The sequence below is a fragment of the Antedon mediterranea genome, chromosome 9 (genome assembly GCF_964355755.1).
Source record: "Antedon mediterranea chromosome 9, ecAntMedi1.1, whole genome shotgun sequence".
Lineage (NCBI taxonomy): Eukaryota > Metazoa > Echinodermata > Crinoidea > Comatulida > Antedonidae > Antedon > Antedon mediterranea.
In genome coordinates this window covers 25085489-25100772 of record NC_092678.1, presented here as the reverse complement: position 1 = coordinate 25100772, position 15284 = coordinate 25085489, and the positions used below count along the sequence as shown (strand labels likewise).

The 15284-nt window shown below is 34.8% G+C and overlaps 1 protein-coding gene across 6 annotated transcripts in view; it reads left to right on the top strand.

Annotated features, from left to right (window-relative positions):
- The first annotated feature begins 3033 nt into the window (after nucleotides 1-3033).
- The window catches only part of LOC140059391 (uncharacterized), a 54200-nt gene continuing 41949 nt past the window's right edge, over nucleotides 3034-15284 (top strand). For 5 of the 6 annotated variants that reach the window (XM_072105277.1, XM_072105283.1, XM_072105282.1 and 2 more), the window contains exons 1-15: nucleotides 3034-3145; nucleotides 8120-8559; nucleotides 8742-8804; nucleotides 8976-9071; nucleotides 9349-9444; nucleotides 9567-9638; nucleotides 10114-10206; nucleotides 10413-10517; nucleotides 10661-10759; nucleotides 10921-10989; nucleotides 11173-11268; nucleotides 13540-13608; nucleotides 14247-14348; nucleotides 14495-14847; nucleotides 15041-15251. In XM_072105277.1, coding sequence (XP_071961378.1) covers nucleotides 3108-3145; nucleotides 8120-8559; nucleotides 8742-8804; nucleotides 8976-9071; nucleotides 9349-9444; nucleotides 9567-9638; nucleotides 10114-10206; nucleotides 10413-10517; nucleotides 10661-10759; nucleotides 10921-10989; nucleotides 11173-11268; nucleotides 13540-13608; nucleotides 14247-14348; nucleotides 14495-14847; nucleotides 15041-15251 — 2002 coding nt within the window. In that variant the 5' untranslated portion in view covers nucleotides 3034-3107. The remainder of the gene's footprint in view (nucleotides 3146-8119; nucleotides 8560-8741; nucleotides 8805-8975; nucleotides 9072-9348; nucleotides 9445-9566; nucleotides 9639-10113; nucleotides 10207-10412; nucleotides 10518-10660; nucleotides 10760-10920; nucleotides 10990-11172; nucleotides 11269-13539; nucleotides 13609-14246; nucleotides 14349-14494; nucleotides 14848-15040; nucleotides 15252-15284) is intronic. The other variant, XM_072105284.1, reaches the window with a different exon arrangement.

The following is a 15284-nucleotide window of genomic DNA, read 5'->3' as shown; positions in this document are numbered from 1 at the left end:
TAGAGGGGGCACTTCCTCAGTCAAATATGGGGCGCCAGTGGCGTAAAATTATAATAAAATTATGGGCGCTTTACTTATTTATACAGAAATCAATATTCTCTAGTCTAGTATACAATATATTTTTTCCTACAAGACTGTGTCAGGGGCAAACACAGAACATTATTAGCAAAAAGCCACTCTGACTGAATATTCTAAGGTCAAAATAATTCAAATAACTGTAAACATTTTGTTTATCATCACAATGGATGGTTCTTGAAACTATCGGAAACGTACATTTCAATTGGGTGCTCTGGGGAAACCACCAAGTATCTTATACTTTTCTACAGGCTGTTTTAATGGGACAATAAAGTTCTACGAAGGTTATATCTGTATATTGCGTGATTAATCCACTGGTAAAAGCAGTTCCTGTGAGCCCTAAATATATTTAATAAACAGATTTTGCACGGCATACCTGAACTGTATTACTAAAATTAAAAATAATGCTGCGCCTCTGTTTTATCTAACATAAACTTATGGTTGTTTCTCAGGGAGGCCAATTAAGAAACTCCGAGCAATTGAGATCTAAGTTTTTGTTGTTGTTCGTAGTTACTGGTCACTATCCGTCAACGAGATCCATGTCCCGTTTGGTCATTAATGTTTGTAAAAAGTTTATTTTTAAGGAATAGGCTAGGCCTAGCTAGGCCTAAGTAATTCGGTCTTTACTTACCCTATTTAGAATACGGTAATGGAGTATTGTATGTAGCAGTCAAACGATGTCCAAAGCTGGAAGTATCCTAGGCCTAGGCTCGAAGTAAATAAACTATATATACGGAGTGTAGAAACCACAATATGTACACGAAGCGCGTAGGCTAGTACGTGCGCAGTGTAAGGTTTGGCTAGGCTAGTTCAGGACAATAATATACAAATAATGAATGTTTATGAGTGCAATGGTACAAATAATGGCACGAGGTGAATGATGAAAGGTTATATCAACGAGGCAAAGCCGAGTTGATATAACCTTTCATCATTCACCAAGTGCCATTATTTGTACCATTACACGAATACAAAACATTCATTATTTGTTTTATATAACATCTAAATAACAAACAAAAATGTTTCAAAAAGTACTATTTAACGATCGTTGAATAGTGCGTACTATTGCACGCCATGTGACCCACATTCGTCCAATCAAATGACAGGAATTTATATAGGTGTTATATAATATAGGCTATACAACGGTACAATAATTGAAACACGATAACATACAGTTTAAACACGAAGTAAAATATGTAAAGTTAAAACGCTAAATATCGAGATGTAATAGTGCTAATAATTAGGACAACTAATTATTATCGTTAAACTCGTAAAAACTCGCTAATAGTTTGCTCATAAAATGTCGATGTCTTCTCGTTGAAAACTTGACGCCGAGAGAGAGAGAGATCGCTCGTTGCGCGTTCGCTATATTTACAACAGCAATTTTGCATAACTTCTACGTACGCGTTGAGCGCACACAGTACACGCAAATATATGTGTGTGAAGTTCCTACATATTCCTCTGTCTGCTGCCATAATAATGATAATAATTATAATGATTATAACAATATAATATAATAATATTATAATATAATATAATATAATAATATAGGCCTAATATAAAATTACAATATAATGATTATAATTATATAATTATAATGATGTGTAGAGGATGACTTGCAAATAGCGTGCGCGATGCATGGTGGGAAGCGTTCAGGAGCAAACGTCACGACGCGCAAGTACGTGATTTGTTGTTTGTACGTACGCGCCGTGTGACGTTTGCTCCCAAACCCTTCCCAGCACGCATTGTGCAATGACGTTCCTCGTGTGAAATAAAGCTGTTTGTGATAAACCTTATTCTACCACCAAAGTTTGTTTTCGGATTCCGTAATTGTTTAACACATCGTATAAATTGATGTATCCCGTTAATTATTTTATTTATGGTTTGTGGTCGGGATTGTTTTATCAATGTTTACATTTTATATTGAATATAATTGTATATAGACATAGGCTTAATCACTATTGTTTTGTCAATTTACTGTAAGTGGAATTTTAAGTTCCTTTAAAATACAAATAAAATAAATAAAAATACTTAATAGGTCTAATAGGCCAAAAATAGGTCTAAAAAACTTGTTTAGGAAGTTAACCCGAAACTTGTCGGCATACATACGCTTGTAACAGTCGATTGGTCGGATGTGGTCATGTGGATATTTATTTTTTTGTCTCGACGTGTTTGCTTTTATACTAACACCAAGAATGGTGTAAGCGGACGTCTGGACCTATGCGGTGTTGTGGTTGAGATTATACAATATACAATACATACAATTGATAAAACAAAAATATCTTAACGTCAAAATCTACCTTTAGTGCACAGAAGCAGTTTTATTTCTTTATTTGACCAACAAACCATATATGTTTTTTAAATAAACAGAGTAGAATCGTCAAGAAATGCTAAAAGTAAATAAGATTACTATAACCATGGAGGTACCTCCATGCTATATCTACAAGATCGAGTCAACATCCCATGATTTTAACTAAAATGAATTTATCATAATGAAGAATATTAGAACTATGCACAAAATATATGAAATTAAATACACAAAACAAAAATGAACAAGGTCGCCTAATGGAAATAGTTACACAAACCCTGGATAAAAAATCTGAAGAGGCATCCAGATATTCCCATGACTCCATGAGGAAATACAAAATCTATCTATAGTTTCATGCAACGTATGTTGAATAGTTGTAATATTCTTGTTGCTTGTGTTTGCAAACATATGCTACATAAGATGGAGAAGTATCCTATATATTTAAGCTTAGAGTTTGAGAGTTTTTCTTTTTACTTTTTCTGTTTGTACGTTTGTTGATATGAATGAAATTTCCGAAATAAAAAAAATTGAATTAAATATAAGACTACACACTTCTCTTAAATGAACTAGCGCCGCCAACGATAAACAAAATAAGTTCTAGATTCTTATCTTCATTCCCGTTTCCTTCCTCCCAACAAGCATCAAGGTGTCCATCATTCCTGTCCAACCTCTCGTCAGGAACGGATGTCTTTCTCCCTTCTTGGATGACTTAGTTTAATCCAACATCATGTTATCTATTTTCTTTCTGGGTTTGCTCTTTTCCAGGTTAGTGAAATTCTTTGTTTATTTTTGGAGAGTGCTTTCGAAATGTGGTTTTAATGACCACCACCTTTATTTAATTAAATGTAATGGCAAAAAAGAAGTTATTTTATAATTACTTTGTTATTGTACCCATACGTTGTGACGTTGACATCATTATTATTAGAACAAATCGTTCTTGTTTTGCAGTAAAACACTTGCTTATGACTTTTTAGAATTGTAAAAAAATGTGTTTTTTTTTTGTATAGAATCAACATTTATTTCCAAAATGGTGGTGTCACCACTAAGTTTTAATAATATTTAGAGTTAATATTTGGGACAAATAGATTATGATGTGGCTGGAGTAATATATGGATAAATAAAAAATATATAATGAAGGCTATTTATATAAAATGTTAAATACAAATTGACTACAATAATAACGTGTATGATTTATTTATTTATTTGTTTATTTATTACCATATTTACTGAGGGTAGCCTATCCAGTTCCTAATTAGAATTGATCATTCAGGGCCCTCGATAAAATATACATACAGTACAACACATAAAATATTAAATATTCAAATGACATAAAATATATTAAAGGCTTAAAAATTTACAATGATTTGTAATTTATAACCTTATTAAACTGAAATGTAAACACATTTAAAACGAACATTGGGCTTTTTTTTATTAGATAAAGTTATATAATAATTATAGATAATTTTAAATTGTACAGTTCTCTATCACGTGTGAATACTTTGAATGAATGCATGTTACGTAATATTACGTAACAGTAGGAAGTTGAAATATAAAACCATAAAGGAACGATACAAGGCGTCTTGTCGAAAATTACCGTAAATAAACAAGTTAGTCTTCTTAAGCTCTGTCTACACTCTCAAACTTTCTGTGACAAAAAAGTGTGATGTGCCCAAAATGGTAGTGATATGACATCACGTTCATGTCCATATATGGGCACATCACATTTTTTTGTCACAGAAAGTTCGAGAGTTTGAAAGTCTAATCAGGCCCCCATGAAAACAAGAGGCCCTTAAAAAAGGTTAATTATCAGCATGAATATAATAAAACAAAAGTCAGTCAGTCACGTGGGCTGGAACTAGATAATGGTATCATTACTTGGTGGTTCAAAATGACTCATCCTATTCCTCATCAATCAAACAAGCTCTTCTATGAATTTGGCTGAAAAAAATCCACTTCAAAAGAATGAAGTGCTGCCTAATTGTAACTTGTGCATGTTGCTGATAACAGGCAAAGTCGATAGAAATTATTCACGCATTTCCCTTTTTTGATTAGGGCCTAAAACACATCATAATCGACAAATTTCTTATATACAATATTTTGTAATTCATTGAGATCATTTTCCCAAAGTCGATTTAAAAATAATTTTAAGAAATAACTCAAGGAATATGAAACCTGGAAATGTGATTCTTTTTTGTTTGTTAAATCACTTCGGTGTCGTTTTTACCCAACTGGGAAAGTGTTGCAATAACATTCTTACATTCTGATATAGTCGGGTTCATGAAGTCACGTCTCGGAAGAAAATTAACATTTATAATGCACCTACAAAAATCATATCAAATTCATGATTCCATAAATTTTGGAAGGATGTGTACTCGGTGGTTTTTATGAGTTCGGCTATCAAACCTTCAAAGGGAGCTAATTCGTACTGTCTCCTTTTAGTTTTAGTATACCACTGGTATTGGTAAATGCAACCATTTTCTCACATTTCAGTCATATTAAATATTACTGGTATAAATTTAAACGTCTTTGTTTTGCTTTGTTATAATGACATCTGACCTCAATAAAGTATATCCCTACATGATACCTACTACCCTACGGTACATGCTCTCGTTCGCTCAATATTATTACAGTAAATGTCACGTAGAGGCCACAACATTGGCTATGCTATCTATTCCTTCCGAAATAACTTAGCGAGATTAATGTGTTTCTTTATTTAGTTTCAATAATCCTTCAATTAGTTTATTTATACGGAAATGTGGTTTTCGAACAACCCTGTAAAACGGCCTCAAATCGATCCACCAAACAAAACAATATAAAAATAAAAAATGTTTGGCGCTACACCATCACAAAATAGCAATACAAGTAATTTGGACCAATGGTAAATCATGGTACTGTGTTTAATATGGCGTTGCGTGCAGAGTGAGAAAAGTTAAGAAGTCCGTTGGGAACATTCCCTGGGTAAAAACGATTACCAAATATTGAACTTGTTTGTGGAAAGACGCTAAGTTTGGTTAGAACGCAACACATAGACGTACCCACAATTAACTTACATAAGTTTTGACCAATCACACGCGACATCTGATCTGTTATCGTGATTGGTCAAATTAATTGCGTGCGTATGTTCCTATAGAAACCAACCTATACTGAGTTTGAAGTGTTGTAGATTGATTTTACGGATTAATGTAGCAAATATTGGGATTAATCTAAGGATTTCTGACTGAGAAAACGTTGGAAATAAGGGAAGTGTGTTTATATAATTTCCTGGGTTCCAAGGTGTTGAATATTAGCCATGTAAAGCCACGTAGGATCAACAGTTTAAATGCTAATCATTACAACCAATGTTTGTAAAATATCGTCTATAAACTGTGTTTGAACTACAATACTAGTAATAATAACAGAAAAAGCAAATAAAATGAAATGTGTCGTAAGCCTGGGACTTTGGCAAATCGAATTGGGATTTGGAAATCTGTCATTCGGAAAACTGGAATTCGGAAAATTGTGATTCGGCAAACTAGAATTCGGAAAATTGTGATTTGACAAACTGGGATTTGATAAACTGGATTTCGATAAACTGGGATTCGGTAAAATGTGTACCGTGCACCTGGCATGGTAAGGGCAAGGACCATTTTAATTGTTAACTAATTTGGTTAAGTACCATTTATTTGATAATTTCTCAATGTCGTCGGTGCGTTTAAATAAAAAGTTCTTTACACTTGTCGTCGTGGTCGGCACGCACGCAACGTTGCCTGGACGACCTTGGTCTGTTGCAATCTATTGATGAAGTTGTTGCTGATACCACTAGTAATTCTTTATTTAATTCCCTATGATTAGCGTCATATGTTGTTACAGTTATCCTAGTTGGTGGGCATTAGTTCAACCCTGTATACCCGGCTTACAGTTGCATAATCGAAACAAAAGTTTTAAAGTCAGTAAGCTAGATTGTTGTGATAGGTCAATGTTATTAACAGGATTAAAGGTCATTTTTTTTGCGGTTTAATATTATTCCTATTTCTGTATAGTACAAACAAAAGAAAAAGTTAGAACGTCACAATCAAAGTTTTTGTCGAACTTTTGTTGGCAAGGGCATTTTTAATATGGCCGTCATCTGAAAGTTAATAATGATAATCATAACTTTGTCGGACACTTCCGATGCGGAGAAATTCATGACGCCATTGGCGAAATGCTGGTAGAGCCTACTACTATTAGACCCACCCAGAATTGAACCCATTAGTTTAGGACAGGAAGGAAACGACCAGCCCACACTGCCACTATTACAAAGAGACGCATGAACCTTATTAACAAAATATTGCGGAAAACTGAAAACCATATAACATCTGCTTACAGTAATATGTCTGTACAGCTGTTGTATTGCAGTATATATGACATTACATTAAGAATATATTAGTTTCTTTGTCACGATAGTAGTCTTTGTCCTTTGAAATACACCCCCTGATTCTCACTTTTGAAAGCAATCAAGGTACGCGCAAGACATTTATAAACCAATCGCAAGGGACGGATGAGCCGTCGTGATTATTTATTGGTCCAATTTACGTTGCATGCTACTTCTAGAGGCGGAATCATTCAGCCTAGCTGCCTAAACAATTCATACAGTTCTTACATTTAAAACCAAATGTCAGCCTCAATTTGTCTTTAATAATTTGTGAATTCACTCAGTGTGACTGCTAAAACGTTTGTTCCAAAAAAAGTGCAACATCTTTTAAAAAAAATTATTTATTGACAACACGGTATGGCGTGTTCGTCTGTGATGAAATGTTACAAGAAATTTAAGGCGAATAATTGAATCTACACATGTATTAGCAGACAAAGCAATTGTTATACCATGTATGTATAGGTCACGGCTAATTTGGGTACCGGTAGCACCACCCGCGTGTGTGATCACTTCCTTTACTGTTCCTACAAGGTTAACAAGTTAACCGAAAATACTTGACTAAATATAATAATAGTAGGCCTGCAGTTAGTAATATTATTATTTATATTAATATTCAACTTTTTTTTAAGCAATGACACACTTTTATTACTGCAATTTAATTTTGTTATTCGATTTAAGATCAGCATTTGAGCTCGCACAACAATGTCTCATGGGCTTTCTTTTGAAAAAAAAGGATGGATTTTTTTGATTCGATTTAAAACAAACGATTAATTAAGATACTAATTGTTCAATTTATCTCTCCTAAATTCGTTCGTAAATTTAGTTGTTACGTGTAATAGTCTATCAGACAACAACTTTTTAACCGTACTAGTTTCTGTTTGATCCGTCTATCTATACGGGAACAATCTGATATCAATAAAACCGAAGAGAGTTGACCTACATATTTGTCCTCCTGTAAGGGGGTGTGCCGACTAGCCTTTCATCAATTAATAGATAATCAGTTGGGTTGGACTGTTATAGTTATTCAATGTGTGAAACCAGATGAAAATTACTTTATGTCTCGGGAATGTTGTTGGAGGAGCTCCCTTCATGTTATTTTTACCTTTATATTTTGCTCTCCATGTCTTTTATAATGATATAGACCCCTATCGCATTATATATGCGCGCGGTGAAAACGTGATAAGACTTTGAATATGCGCGCGTCAAACTTTTACGCGCGTGCCACCGACTTTGTACGCGCGTAAAAGTTGTGAGTCGGATCTTATCAAACGGTATTTGATTTATTTTAGTTTGTTTGAAAAAAATGTATTGATTACTTATTCATTTATAAATATTTAATTTTAATTTAGCACGTCAGCGGCCAGCTCGTGTGGGAAGGTAATAAATTACAAAAAGGAACCACATGAAGGGAGTTTTGTTGAGGAATTCTCTGGTGATGAGACCAACTGTGTATACAGATTCATCGCACCACCAGGCAAATATGTTGTTGTTGGTATCAGGGAAATGGACATTTTCTCGTCAGATATCAAAGAGATCGAAGACTGTAAATTACGGTTGAACGTACGAGACACTCCAACAAACGGAGACCGAGAACTCTTGCATGGATTCTGTACCAGTGAAGGAGTTGATTTACCAACATTCTTTCAGTCTTCGGACTCAAGGATTCAACTCGTTTACAAGGGTCAGTCCAGTCGTACGGATGGACGTCTTGAAGTTCAATACGCTTTCGTTGATAGTCGTGAAGTTTACATGAAATCTATGTTAGCCTCAACCACAGCAGCAACGGATGGTAAGTTTTTTTTAACAAGAACACAACGCACGAACGTACGCGCAACGCAAGTAGTTTTGGCCAAATTACATGGATCTGTGATTGGTCAAAAAACGTATGTTGCATGTATCAGTAAACATAACATTGATTCAATTCACTTGGAGAATAATAACCAATAATATAAATATTTTGTTTTACCTTAGTGGCGGATGACGTTCTAACTACACAGAATATGACACTTGAAATCATCACAGAAATCGTTGACGGTAATATATAACTACTTAAAATAGTAAAGCTTCATTTCTACGTAAAACGCAACGTATACACAACATATAGCTTTTCGGAGATGTCGCTTGTGATTGGTCAAACTTGTGTCGCATGTACGTCCAGCGTTGTATCCACTGGTGTCAGTAAAACTTTTATCATTTTTTTTATAGAACCCGAAGGTTGTGGTATCAGAGTATGTTATGAATACTGCCCTAATGGTTATGAGAAAGACGAAAATGGCTGTGAAACATGTACATGTTTACCAGGTACTCTATTTATTATATTAAAAAAGCCTCTTGTCATGGCCATTTCTCTGTCTGTCGGTCCTCTTCTTTTTGTTTTCAATCCAATCTGTTTTTATTCTCAGCCAACTAACTACAAATACTATCTATTCTAAAAACCATAAAGAACAGTAAATTCAAAACCTTAGAAGAATAGTAAATTTGTCCCCTATTTCATTTTTTCTAGTGTTTTTCAATTCTCCTACTTAATTCTCATAATTCTTCCACTGTTAGTTAAACTTTATACATATTTTTGGTATAGAACCTAAAGGCTGTGGTATCAGAGTATGTTATGAAATCTGCATTACTGGTTATGAGATAGATGAAAATGGTTGTGATACGTGTACATGTTTACCAAGTAAGTGAAATTTTATTTCCTAACTTGTTCCCAACTAAGGTGGATGAGTTTTTGCAACAATTGAGGAATATACTAGTATTCCGATATATAATATATTTCCTGTTATGTTTCTTACTTTATAGTTCCTACAGAGGTAATTGAAGTTGACGCTATTGAAGTGGTTGACATGGTAACCGAAACAACCACTGTGGAAAGTTAGTATTGTACTACTATACTATACCCTAAAATATAACTTTTTTTTGTAAATTATAAATAAAATTGTATTTGGACTTAGGACGCAACGTATATGCACAGCAACAACAAATGTATGCGTAACACAAGTGACGGTTCGCAAGAAGATCATGTTCTATGGCGTTGGCCAAATTACGTCGCGTGTGCGTCCAGTTGCGTCGAGTGTGCGTCCAATTACGTCGCGTGTGCGTCCAATTACATTGCGTGTGCGTTCAGTTGCGTCGCGTGTGCGTCCAATTACATTGAGTGTGCGTCCAGTTGCGTCGCGTGTGCGTCCAATTACGTCGCGTGTGCGTCCAATTACGCCGCGTGTGCGTCCAGTTGTGCGTTGCATTTTATACTATAGTGGGAATTGAACCACTTGGCTTACCATGATTTTCCAATTTAAGTTAAGTATAATTACAAATAATTAATTTTCAAAACCTCGTTTTGGTATAGAACCAGGTTGTGGTATCAGAGTATGTTATGGATACTGCCCTAATGGTTATGAGAAAGACGAAAATGGCTGTGAAACATGTACATGTCTACCAGGTAAAACAAAGAAAGTACTTTGTTTCTAGTTATATATTTTTCGTTGCGTTATATTTTGGAAACCAATATTAAGGGACCCTTGATGTTTGTAAACCCAGTATTCCTCTCAATGGTATGGTTGAGTAATTGGAGTTGGCTTTGTTTGAGTTGAACTTATGTTAATTGAACATTTTGAACCATTATAATGATTATTATGTTTTCTTAAGTACAATGTGAACCAATTCCGTTGCTATGCAAGGCTTTCTGTGCTCTTGGAAACAATGTTGATGAAGATGGCTGTGAAGTATGCAGCTGCAAGGAAGATCCGCAGAGTAAGAAACAAACTTATTTGTATACATAAAAGCTGCAGTACTTTTGAGACTAAAAAGTAACACAAAATAATACACATTTTAAGCCTTAAAAGAAAGTACATAATTTAAACACATGTGAATACAAAACACAATCATTTTTGCAGACCCCGGTTGTCCAGCTCTGATTTGTCCATCTGAATGTGACCACGGAAAAGAAGTTGATAAAAACAACTGTGAGACCTGTGTATGCTTAGACCCACCAGGTACGTACGCATAGTTTAAATATTACGTCATGTTGTCATGACACTATCATTGTTTGTGTAGTACGCACATCAGCACTTTTCTATTGCATATTGTTTTTTAATGTCAAAACCTTAGAAAGAAGATTGCCTAACATTTTATTTCTATATTTCTTAATTTATAGTTCCTACAGAGGTAATTGAAGTTGTTACTGAAGTGGTTGAGATGGCAACCGAACAAATCACTGTGGAAGGTTAGTATCTTAGTATCTGATTTGGTGTCAAATGTAACTTTACTTTTCAATTAGGACGCAATGTTATGCGAAACGCAACATTGTTGTGCAACGTCACTTGTGATTGGTAAAATGACTATGTGCTTCACGTGTACGCGCCGTAGTTGCGTTGTGCTTACGTCAGTAAAACTTTTTTTGTTATAGAAGCTGAAGGCTGCGGTATCAGAATATGTTATGAAATCTGCCTTACTGGTTATGAGATAGATGGAAATGGCTGTGATACATGTACATGTTTACCAGGTAAATACAACGTATAAATAAAAACTATATCTACAGAATAATGCATACACGTAACATGGCCAGGCAAGTATATTCTAGGCCTATATTGAATGATCTGATGACCCAGTTACCTCAAATTCACCTTACACTATGACACACATATTCAACAATTTTTATTTTTAGCACTTACTAATTACACTACACTTACATATCACATATATCACACTTTATTATTATTATTATTATTGAGATCAAAGTGAAATTGAATATATCACTCATATCACCCATGACACATGTTGTAGTCAATACAGGCAACAGACATTCTTGACATGGCATTAAAGATGTCCTGCCTATTATTTACTTTATTAAATGATTAGATACACCCTGGTTTCACAGCAAGCTACCTTAGATTATGATAACCTACACATTCTTAACGCATTCTTAGCCGCTTTTATAAAGTAAGATACCTGGCTGTGTTTGTTTTATTAAAATGATTAAACAGCCCACGCCAACGTAGATAATATATAGGCCCAGTGTCGAATGCACTATATCCATACTTTAGTTTAAAGAGCTGACGCCGACGCAGTTAATATATCCGTAGTACAGTATAGGTCTAGTGATCTGTCAAATGCACTTTATCTATCTTTAGTTTAAAGAGCTGACGCCGACGCAGTTAATATTCGTAGTACAGTATAGGTCTAGTGATCTGTCAAATGCACTATATCTATACATTAAGAGTGGTTCCCACTAGCGACGCAACGTAAGGACGTAACGCAACGCAAATGAATTGACCAATCACAAGCGATGGCTTATTCGCTTGTGATTGCTAACTGTCTATAACTTCGCTTGTCATTGGTTAAAACGCTTGTGTTGCGTTTACGTCCTTGCGTTACGTTCTAGTGGGAACCAAGCTTAAGTTCAAAACACACCAAATATAATATTTAAAGAGCTGACGTCGACGCAGTTAAGCTTGGTTCCCACTAGAACGTAACGCAAGGACGTAAACGCAACGCAAGCGTTTTAACCAATGACAAGCGAAGTTATAGAAATTAGCAATCACAAGCGAATAAGCCATCGCTTGTGATTGGTCAATTCACTTGCGTTGCGTTATGTCCTTGCGTTGCGTCGCTAGTGGGAACCACGCTTTAATATCCGTACTACCTGGGCCTAGGGAGTTAGTCCAATGCACTATACTTTACTTAACACACATCGAATAGATTCAAGATTCAATTTATTTTCCAAATTGCAAAGATTATTTAATGGTTAAAATAAAACAAAAATGGAGGAAAAAACAAAGGAGCAAAGCTCGTTTTCATAGCTCTCTTATACATAAAACGGACAGGACAATAAAAACATGACAAAGAGTCTTACAGGACAATACATAAATAAATAAGACAATTTCTTACACAAATATAGGCTAACATATTGCTAAAATATATAATACGTCGATGCATTTAATACCCGTAGTATACAGTTATAGGAGTCTAATGCACTATAACACTAATAGCCTACCGGTACTTTAGTACTGTACATATTTCGTTTTCCAATAAAAAACATATAATTCAAGTACTTAGTTGCATTTCGCATTTTGTTTTGTTTTTTTTATACATATTTATTTACTCGTTACTAAATCAATGAAAATGAACTTTTAAATAATTTATTATCCAAAATGAAATAATTTCACTTTAATTGTTAAAAAAACAGAAACACTTAAATATCCATTGTTAGCTATATTTCGAATGTAGTAGTTTTAATGTTTTAAAAACATTAATGTGTCATAAACCTAACCTGTCCTGTGGCTATCGTTATATACTTTACTACACCGTGTAACCCTCATAACATTCCGGGCATACTGACACGATCAAATACTAAAATATAATACTATACACAAGTTCCATCGAGACCCCTGTAGCAAATTTCTTTTCTTCACCTTAACTTCCTTAAGCATAGAAATATATGGATTACCTATTATAAAATACCATGCTTTATAATACACAGTATGCACTATTATATTAAGAATTTTTGATTTTTTGAACGCACTCCTTCCTCACTCCTTCCTCACTCCTTCCTCACTCCTTCCTCACTCCTTCCTCACTCCTTCCTCACTCCACCTCAGGTATTTAACAGGCTGCTCTTGTTGTAAAGAATATTGAGATAATAATATATAGACATAGGCCTATAACATTAAAATAATCACACACTATGATAAACTGCCAAAATGAGATGAACATTAAATTAATTTCACTTAAAAATGTTTCTTTTCGAATTAAATTGTATTATTTTACTGTTTAGGAGTAGAAACTACGGATGAACCTACAGTGGATGTTGTGACAGAGATTGTTGAAACTATTACAATTGAAGGTAACCTAACTTTATTATACAAGAATTGTCTAATTCAATTACTTTTTTAATAGCAAAATTCATACTTTTTCTTCCACGTACGAATTGTAATTAGGATAATTTACATATGTTGCTCCGCCTACTTTAAACTGCGCATGCGTAATTATGCACATAACTTTTCTCTTTTTCCAATACTTGCTGTAGCGACGTGTAAACAATATTCGCCCAATATTTACCCGCTTAGCGCATTAAAAAGCCTAGCAAAATTACATTAAATGGAATGACTGAACATCAGCAATAAATAACAAGCATGTTCAAGTGTTGCAAATAGCCTTATTAGTGCCTTTTGGAAATAATATTAGGTAGAAAACTAGTCGTAGCGTAGCCTAGGACTAGGCTAGGCCCTATAGGCCTTTCCAAGATTCGCATAAGAGAGGTAATTTTCAACAACTCCGCAGTCAGTGTTCATGGAGTACCGGTACACACGTGGGTTTGGTGGGGTGAGATACTCTATCTGGTGGTATAGAAAAGGGACATGGTGGCTAACTAATTTCAACTTAGTTGACAGAAAGATGTTGGACTTTGTATTATACAATATTGATGATGTAGGCCTATGCATTAGTATGTGTTCCTATTTTATTGTTTTACTTTTGTTATAGACTTCGTAGAGCACAGTTGTCCCACAATTGTATGCTATGTATATTGTCCAGGCGGCTATGCAAAGGATGATAGTAACTGTACAACCTGTACCTGTATTGAAGGTAGTATGAGAAACTTATATAATGTTAAACTATACTGTATATGACCATAATAACCGTATGCTTAAGTAAAATCCCACCCTTGAATTAGACTATGCTTAGTAGTCTTACACAGTATATTTCATTTCATTTGTTAAACTATTTCATAGTTTTTATTGAGCCGCCATCTGAAGTCAGTGCCAAGCTAAATGATAATGTCGTGATCCTGGAATGGAAAAAATCAACCTCTGACGTGGATCGTTACGTCGTACAATATCTCACTCAATATCACGACTTAGGATGGCAGCAGATTGCATCGGTTTCGGCAAACTTTACTAGCACTATCATCAGTGTAATGCCAGGACTTGAATACACCTTCCGTGTCATAGCAGAGAGTGCTATTGGTCGATCCAAACCAAGTAAAGTCTCCAACGTAATCACCACACCTCCTGGAATTCCAGGTCAAAATCCTCAAAATGTTAATGTTAGATTTGCAGAGGATTCTCTAATTACCAGTTGGGATGTAAGTATTCTAAGGATGAACTTAACATTCTATTTTAGTACAAAGTCTTAAGTAGGCCAAAAGACGGCTTTTATATTCCTAAATCTTCACCATTGTGAAACAAACCATTTAAATGAGATTTTAAAATCTAACAAGATATCAGTGGCATCAGAAGAAAATTGGCGTTTAAAACATTGTATTTTTTGTCTTCAAGGTTGTCAGTCCTCTATATTACGGAGGTTCAGATATGCAGTATATCCTTTCCATCGTGTCGTTGACATCTGGAAAAACTTGGACCTTTAACGTGACCTCCTCGGCTTCTTCATACACCCTCAGTGGCATCGATCTATCAGAGAGTTTCTCTGTCACCTTGCAGTCGTCCAATTCAATTGGTTCCGGTCCAGTTCCAGCACCATTGGAATCCAGTAGGTTTAACTTGAAACTCGTTTCTTTATGTT